The sequence below is a fragment of the Nelumbo lutea genome, chromosome 4 (assembly GCF_056320005.1).
Source record: "Nelumbo lutea isolate HS-2025 chromosome 4, American lotus-T2T, whole genome shotgun sequence".
Classification (NCBI taxonomy): Eukaryota; Viridiplantae; Streptophyta; class Magnoliopsida; order Proteales; family Nelumbonaceae; genus Nelumbo; species Nelumbo lutea.
Genome location: NC_142687.1, coordinates 40,284,884 through 40,293,985, shown reverse-complemented (window position 1 = coordinate 40,293,985; position 9,102 = coordinate 40,284,884). Strand labels below are relative to the sequence as shown.

At 37.6% G+C, this 9,102-nt stretch overlaps 1 protein-coding gene across 3 annotated transcripts; it reads right to left on the bottom strand.

The window, feature by feature from the left end:
• Positions 1-1,026: 1,026 nt before the first annotated feature.
• ATMAP65-6 (Microtubule associated protein (MAP65/ASE1) family protein) lies at positions 1,027-8,881 on the bottom strand. 3 transcript variants are annotated; one of them, XM_088984344.1, is made up of 11 exons: positions 8,009-8,881; positions 7,145-7,348; positions 4,306-4,572; positions 3,281-3,496; positions 3,053-3,208; positions 2,813-2,972; positions 2,586-2,737; positions 2,205-2,366; positions 2,048-2,122; positions 1,607-1,956; positions 1,027-1,412 (listed from the first exon to the last, which is right to left on the bottom strand). In XM_088984344.1, the coding sequence occupies exons 1-10, from the start codon at positions 8,078-8,080 to the stop codon at positions 1,624-1,626; spliced, it is 1,797 nt and encodes a 598-aa protein (XP_088840470.1). In that variant the 5' UTR covers positions 8,081-8,881; the 3' UTR covers positions 1,027-1,412; positions 1,607-1,623. The 3 variants fall into 3 exon arrangements, with proteins under 3 accessions (XP_088840470.1, XP_088840471.1, XP_088840472.1); XM_088984345.1 differs by having other exon boundaries at positions 4,306-4,566; positions 8,009-8,830; XM_088984346.1 differs by lacking the exon at positions 8,009-8,881 and adding an exon at positions 7,521-7,808.
• Between the last annotated feature and the right edge of the window lie 221 nt (positions 8,882-9,102).

The following is a 9,102-nucleotide window of genomic DNA, read 5'->3' as shown; positions in this document are numbered from 1 at the left end:
AATGGCCTTTCTCCTAAATCTTAATATTTGATATTTCAGTGGATTCAAAAACCCAACCATATCAGATACAAACTGATTGATGCATTGTAATATTTTGAACCTTGGGCCGTAGAATCGTAGATATTGGCAAGCTCCCCCTCAGGATGGAGGAGCTAGACGGCCGGAGAGAAAAATGAGAAACCAAGTTATGCCACGAACTACGAAGCAATAAGTAGCCATTGGCCCATCAGTGATTCAGTGCAAATGTGCAATCAATGCATTTCAAAACAATCGGCATCATGTCTAGCTGCTGCAAATTATGCCGCAATAGTGAATAACAAACAAGACAGTCCAGATTTCTAGAACCAACACAGGCAAGCACCCTAATTAGTTTCCCTATCAGAGTGCAAGAAAACGCCACACAATCTGAATCTCCAAGGAAAAATCACAACGATTTGATCTAGCCCACACAAGCAATGACTAACCTAAACCAAAATGAGTTCAATCTGCTGCGAAACGGTTGCAACACTCCCTTACTTTTTACATGGTTAGAATGAAAAATACCCACAGGTCCAACTCATGAAAAGTAAAGCAAAGAGGCCGATTTAGTACGCTACACAGCCTACAGGAATCACCAGCAGAAACCATCGAGATCCCGTAAACAACACAAAAATGGCTGACGGGCCAGAAAGATAGTCATCACATGTTTTGATGACCATGGATCTTGTACCTCATGAACCAGCTTAAGCTTCATGTGCTTGACATCTCTCAGAGATACTGAAGAGTGAAGAATTCAAGACATGTCAGCTGGATGATTTGCTTATCTCTGACTCATGAGTGAGTAGCATGTAATCCTGCCTACACATGTAATGGCGATTGGGGTGAGACTCCGATGTCAGCCGGAAGGAATCCCATTGATGTTCCTTTTACAGGGTCAATAAGCAGATGATCCAACCAAGATCTTGCAGATGCCCAAGCTCCTACAACTCCAGAGACCCAGCTGCATGGGAGCATATACATGGCAGTTGTATGGAGACCCAGAAGCAATGACGAAATAGTACAAATTCCATTTGGCAGATATCCCCCTCTATGGGAGGTTGTATTACAAATGCCCTACTTCAATGGTCACCTAGAGTCGAATACATATATATATATATACATGTACAAAGTGAAAAACAAACAAAACCCACAGGATACAAATGTTAGTACTATAACAGACTTCAGAGTCAACCAGCAATTCCAAACTACAAGCTATTGTGTTTTGCTCATCAAAGCTGATAACACCCCCACGTTTGGGTCCTTGAATGTCAACTACCGGCAACCTGGCACATCTGACAAATCACAATCAAACTAATGTACAACAATCCTTTTTATTCACAAGGATTCCGCTGCTTCAATCCAGTGCAGAACAACCTGTATAGAGTAGCTCATTCCTGCAAAAGCAAGCAGTACCGAGAATTGAAACTCTACCCAACCAATCAGTTTCTACGATAATGCATATCCGGGTTATATTTACGGTTAAGTTCGATTAAGTGATGATACTAGTTAAAAACCTCACAAACCACGATAGTACAAAAGTACAAGAAACATGCACTAAAGAGGAAAATCACTAGAAGGAAATCCATACCAATTTAGGTTCAAGGTTTAACCATGAGGAGACCCCAGATCAGAACCACAAACCGATGCGTATGACATTGTATCCTCTTTAGATATGGCTACAAAATTCAGTGGTGCAGTTGACAGTCTTCTTGTTTCTTTGAAATATCCATTTTGACGCCCTGAGTAGGACCGAGGTGTAAGCAGCTCAGGAGTTGCACTCCCAAGTGAGAGTCGCCGAGGTGTGGGTGTCATTGATCCATTCCCATTTGCCCGATACCCATTTGGCTTCTTAAAGCTGTTGCTTCTTTTTGGGCTTGGTTTAGAGCCATACATGGCTTCTTTCTCAGTAAGTAGAAGATCTTGCAACTTCTTCTGATCCTGTGAAATGAGAGGGTGGAAAAATTTATCTACTATTTACAAGGAAAGAAGTCTGAAATTTTCCAAGGGTAATTATGGAATCAAGTTATACCCTGTATCGCTTCTTTTCTTCTTCTTTTAGTCGCCTGGTTAATTTATAGTCTTCCAAAATTGATATCAACCGAACCTGCAATTTATTGAAAATCAGCAATTTGCTTGGCAATACCGTTTAACAACTAATACCCAAAACTGTGAGTAGAGCCACTCACCCCATCATAAAGAAATAGCATCTTTTTGCTGTCTTCCCATGCCAATGTTCTATTTATCAAATTTTCAACCATAGCTGGAATCTTGGTTACAGACACTCTAGCTTTTTCTGCACGTTTTAGGTTTATGTGGACACCTCTGCCAGCAGTATAACGGTTCTCATCCTGAAATCCAGCAAAAGCACTTAGAACAGAACCCCAAAGGATTTCCTAAGACAACTCTGACTTCATGAGTAGCATTTGGCTTGCAAAATCCAGAGATGCGTTAGGACTGAGGGTGAGACATATAAGTTACTCAATTTCCAAATATCAGTTCCATGCATTTAAACATTAACATTTTTTAATCAATATTATGATATCATTACAGCTAATTCTCCAGCTTACTTGATTATAATCTTCAAGCCAATTTTCCTCTTCACAGGCAGCTAGCCATCTGTCTATTCTATCCATAATTTCTTTCCGGCTCATAGCCTCATCTTTTGCCTTTGTTATCTGAACTTCAATGTTCGCCAGAAGTTCAGAAGGATCCACAAGACCTGCACAAGTGTATCGTTCAGAACCACACCTTAATAATTAGATTTAACTTGCAGCAAGTGAATTGGATTGCATACCAGAGTCAATCAATGCATTAGCTTTTTCTGCTGCCGTGCTCGTGTCAGGCTCAATATGTGCTTTTCTGCATATTTCCTCCAACTCTGACCTTTTTTTCATGACTAGTTCTTTCATTCTGCTGGCTTTCAGCTTAGTCAGTCTCTCAACCTCTGATGCTGCCTGAAAAGAGATTAAGAAAAGAAAAACTTGAGAGCAGCTCTTTAAATATTTAACATAAAGTGGACCGCAGTAGAACAGACCTTATCAATAATCTCTAGTGAGAGCAAACCCGATTCCGCTATCTCTGGTTCTGGTGATTCAAGGATGAAAGTAACTTTTCTAAACAGATTCCTCTCTTCTTGAGGTGAGTCCATCAAATTCCATAGCTCAAACAGCGATGCCACAATATCTTTCAACTACATTTCAAAACAGACATTTACTTCCTAGCTGAGAGCAAAAGGATGCATAACTACTGAGTTTGGTATTACCTTTTGGATGCGAGATTTTCTTTCTGCTTTTAACTTAAGTATGGCCTTATCTAGACCTTCCAATGTACTGTTGCTGATGTTGGTGGATTGTTCATAACCTGTATCATGCAAGCTTGGATGTACTTCACTCACTGTCTTCTCAAAATCCACTCCAAGCACACCACATAAAGAATGAACCTCATTTACATATTCCAGAACTTTATGAAGGCGGCCAGACTGCAAGAAGAGAAGAATATGGTGAAGGATCAAAAACACAACTTTAACCACAAAACCAGTCAATAGAGAAAAAAAAATAAGCAAGTGTTCCAAAATATTTAAGTTCTTCAAATATAATATGCCATGCAAGAATTCAATGGCATAACATGTTTCAATACTTAAGTGATTGATTGAGAACTAGCACATTTTTTTATTAGAACTTGGAAGATTCAGAGGTAAGAACATTGGTGGTTGTTCTTCATGTATGAAATTGATATGCTAAACAAGCTGGTAAAACAAATCTAATTTTTATACTAATTACACTATTTTTCTTTGGGCTTAACCCATAGTTCAAAGTATTGATACTCTTGATATGTAAAATTCATGTATTGAGACTTCCATTCTAGTATAACTTTTTTTTTCCAATTTTCTTTGGTACAGTAATATGTTGGTGGATATATCACATCACCTACTAACATTTAAAAGGGTTGAAATCACCGAATTCTTAGTATTTAGAGTATCAGTGACCCTGAAAACTGGTACGTATTGTATGATACGCACTGATACATTGTGATACTTTGAACCTTGCTTACCCCTTGCATTTCCTACTATTTTGGGGCAATCTAAGTGCTACCTTTTGTGAGAAAGTAAACTTACATGTATGGAATTATTATAGATTCTTGAGTTGCTTGTGCCTCGTGCTTATCTCTGGTCATTAATACTGAATTTTAATATCATATGAATTTCTATGTCCAATGACATAATGATAGTTGCAATCATTCACTCTTTCACTGGTCTAAATTAGTCATTTCAATGATAAAATTACTGACCTTCTCTTTTTGCAGGTTGTGGAGATGTGTCTGATATTCTGTAAGTTTTCTTAGTGATAAGTCTTGTTCTTCTGCATTTAAGGTTCTGGTAACAACACCATTTAGATGAGTGAAACCTGAAATCTCTCCAGTGATCTTCTCAATCTGTGCTTTTATATCTGCAAATTGTTTCATGCGTTCCTCTTTCTTCATTCTTAGATCTTCTACCAATGGTGTAATTGATGCAAGTTGCTCTTTCAAAGATGATGACTTCTTATCTATCTGTATCTGCAATATTCACAAATTAATGAACTGCCAAGAGATTTTGTAGTTCATGTTATAACACATGGAATGACCTAGACAAGCATTTTGAACATCAGAGTTCAGCTCAATTTGCAAAAGAGATATTTGTGTGGGACATTAAAGAAGATGTAATACGATAGAAACACATCTTTATCTGTGACAATGAAAGTAAAGAAAGGCTTTTCTACATTATAATTAAAAATGAGCAATAAGGACTGAGAAGAGGCCCAAAGAATAGACAGCCAAACCACAAAAGTGTCATTTTTTAACATCGTAGGGCTGTTCCATCCTTTTGAAAGGTTGCTAAGGTGAATGGTCTCAGCAAATCACAAAAGCTTTAATGTCATTACTGATACACTAAAGTACTACACTATTTATGGTTGCAAGATACTTATATGCACAACATACTTCTGTCTAAACTTTTCGGAAAATACTACAACACTTCAGTTGATACCAATGACTTCCAGCTTCCAGCTTCAAGATAATGAAACACTACAAATTTTTCCCCTGATTGATGATGAAACATTACAAACAATTCCCATAAAATTTGTTTATTACTTTTATGAGGTTTTGCGGTTTCAGTAACTACTCTTAACATCAATGTAAAGAGACAGAAACTACCAAAAAATTCTTTGACAAATCAAATGAAATAGTATGAGGTAGAATAGAATATTTGCAGTCGAAGCAGTAGCCAATGACGTCACAGAACAATGGGACGTATTAACCCCTCCCACCAAATTCTTTCAATCAACATTGTAACTCTACTACCATGGTTAAATAACATTAAATTGGAACACCCTGCACCTTGAGTGGCTAGAATCACAAGCCAAAAAAATAAGAGGCATGCAGCACAATGATTCAATACACAGGCAATGATATAACATCTTGGCCATATGCCACCAATTGCACAAAAAAATTAGTTTGACATTACCAAAACTGTCTCAATCTAGTTCTATGCTTTTACTCAATAGTTATAGATTTTGTTATACCTTTTTTCTATCAATAACAAGACCAAAGGAATTCATTAATATAGCACAATAAAGGTGGGAACTTTGGCGAAGCCTAGGCAACAAGGTCTTCTTTTGTGATTGACTTGTGCCTAATTTTGCATGGACGTTGAAAAGGAAAGAGCAACCACAACTTGTCAATGTGTTTTTTTATCAGGAAAGCTGAAAAATAAGGATTTATGAACACATTTTATGTGCATATTGGTAATTATAAATTTTGACTAATAGATGGATAGAATAACATTTACTTGTTTGGGCCCATATATATTTTCTGTTTATTGTGTTTCTAATTGGCATGCAAGGCCCAACTTTCAGCCCACAACGCTTGCTACTAGTGCAAAAGAAAGCCCATGGGCAATGTAAGGGTTGTAACCATTTTTGTACTCTGCAGCTGCAGTTCCCTCCCTCTCTCATTCAGCAGTTAAATGTGTCAACATCATGAGTATGATTGTAAATCTATTAGATTCATATGGAAGCTGAGTCTGACAAGGGATCTGCCAAGTCTGTCATTAGTTGAGTCATGGGCATGTGACAACTTTGGAATCCCTACCTAAACTAAAGTGTCCCTGCAATACTGTATGTGCCTCACTTTGATGTGTCTATATGGTAGGTTTAATAAATTTTAGGTGTAATGCAGCTAAATATACCATATTGTGTAAGGTAAAATGCTGAAAAGAGCATCATATCGGGGAAAAAAACAATTTTGAACTTAAAGAGCCATAAATGGGTTAATCCCCTTTTTTTGTTCTTCTTTTTAAATCTTTTATATTCACTCTTTTTTGATCTTCCTGATTACAGCCACAATAAAGGCTCTGCTCCCTCATTTCTTTCTTTTTCTCTGCAATACACCTGCATATTCTCTTATCTATACCTTTTATTTTTGTCTTTCTTTGATGGATATATGCCTTTTACTTTATTTGCAGAGTATAGGCAGAATATACATCCTCCCATTGCATCATTTAGTGAGGATCGTTCCCATGTTTCTAATAACACTGACATTGATTTGTTACTTCTACTTCTCAAGTCCTGGCAGAGTGTTTTGCTGAGATAAATTCTTTTGGATCCACTAAACATTCTTCTTTTGTAGGAACTCAAAAGTCCTATTGATTAATTTATAAACTTCTAATTGTGGGCATTTTTGGAATACTGCAGTTGCAAATTGAACTTATACTCTAGGAAGATGGGTTTATCATAATTTTGATAATTCTTCATTACAGTTCCTACTAGATGTCACTAGCTATCCTAATATCCTGGAGACTTGGGATGAAAAAACTTCTTCTAGAATAAATATACTGAACGGTAAAAAGAACATTGCAGCACTATTAATCATTAAACCAGAGAGAGTCGATTAACAAAATGCACGTCCAGATGACTCAACAGTAAAAACTAATAAATAGATATTCTGAATAGAAGAAAATTTGGATGGCAAACAAAAGGAAGAAAGAAAGCAACAGTATGGAAACACACAATTAATTCATGAATGCAACATGGTAATAAAACGGAGAAAAGACCATAGAGAATTGGCAGGGTTCATGAAACATGACAAGTACTTGAGAATGAAGATTAAGCTCCCCAAGTGCAGCCATAAGCGTGGCAAGTTCAGCTTCCTTGGCAGCAACAGACTGATGAAGGCGCGCCTTGGTGTTACTTGCCTCGTCAACCTTCCTCCGGTACACTTGTAAGCACTCCCTCTCAATCTCCAACAACATGCGTTCTTTGTCAGCTTCACTCTCACCAATTTCATCCCATATGTGCTGTTCTCAGAGAAGAAGACCGAAATTAGAATAACTGAACCAAACTGTACGTGTGTGCTTGAGAGAGAGACAGAGAGAAAGAAAGAGAGTAAAAGTTACAAAATTAAGTTTCAGATCCGAGAAATGTAATAAAAATCCACTAGATGAAGAAAAGAGGACGACTCAAAAATACCTTTATTTTCTAGTTAATAGATCACCCCTAATTTTCTAACTTCTTCTCCAAACCATTAAAAAACAAGAAAGAAAGAAAGCACAAGGGAACAATACCAAACTGCAATCTCAACTATTTTCCCTTTTTTCCCTCTTCTTAAACAATTCTCAATCATACCCATTTGTCTTCTTTTCCAGTAAATACATAAATTTGCTTCAAAAGTTCGGGAAAAAAAATGAGAGGGAGGCGTGCAGAAAAAAACAGAGGACATCACAGCTTTTGTTTCCTGTGAAAAGCCGATCATGGAAAGCAGGAAAGAGGAACAGATGTCCATCTTAAATCAAATGAATACAGAAGCTCGATTACAAAAATTTTAAGAATCAAAAGGTGGCCAATGAAAATAAAACAATTTTCCAGGAAAAGCGGAGATTGGAAACAAAAAGAAGAAAAATAAGATAATTAATTGCAAAAGGAGAGAGAGAGAGAGAGAGAGAGAGAGAGAGAGAGACCTGAAGTTCTCTGAGTAAAGAACCACAGCTAATGTCTATACGGACACTGGTAGGGCTTCCAAGCACCTGCATTCGTACGAATTCAAGCTCAGCTTCCTCTTTCTTGAGATTCAAGCTTCAAATACCTTTCCACAGGCAAGATAGAAAGCCAGAAAAGAAGCTAGAAAAGGTGAAACCCTATTTTCTCCACCACCACCTCACCCGGAGATATAGAAATAAAGGAAGAGAAGAAAACGGTGTTCAAGGGTGGAAAGTAGAGTATAGAGAAGCAGCAAAAATTGAAGGAGAGAGAAACATGATAGTTTTAAGTCAAAAAGGCCAAGAGAGCAAGCCACATTAATGCCTCGGTCGGTTGAGACACCAACGGCTTCGTCAGATCTGATGCTCTGCATCAACAAAACGCCATTAAAGAACTCATACGACAAGACACCTTCAAAATTCAACAAACAACCAACAAAGTGGAACACTTTAAATATCTCTAGGGTTTTCTGACACCGGAAAACGGAACGGGTAGACCAAATTCTGAGGCAAGCTCCACTACAGAAAACAACCGCCAGTCAAGAGCTTAAACAAAAGCTGAACAGGAAAAGAAAAAGGAAAGAAAGTTAGGGCTTGACGAGGGAGCTAAAATGCGCTCCTGTTTCGGGTAGGAGCGAGTGAAAATGATGAAAACGGAAATGCGCACGTTAGCGGAGATATCTAGGTTTGTTTCGAAATTGCTGCTCGGAAAAGCTATCGAAATTATAAAAAAATCGACGAAGGAAAACAGAGCAAGCTTTCTTGAGAGAGTTTACAGAGAAGAAGAGCTGGAAGAGTAGTAGCAGTAGAAGCGTCACTGTCGGAAGAACATATTATTACGTTGAAGAAGAAAGTGAAAAAAAACAGAAAATAGTTAATAATTTATTTATTTAGTTAATTTTGTTTAATTAGTGATAATTAAATGGACGGTTGAGATCTCTTCATCTGAGTGTTGCTTTTTCTTTGGCAATCCTTATTTGCTACGACAGCATCGCAGCCCCGCGCTGAAACAACTGAATCAAAAGCCTTTAATTCGTTGCCATGCCCCACCTTGAATTAGATGAACTTCTTGTGGG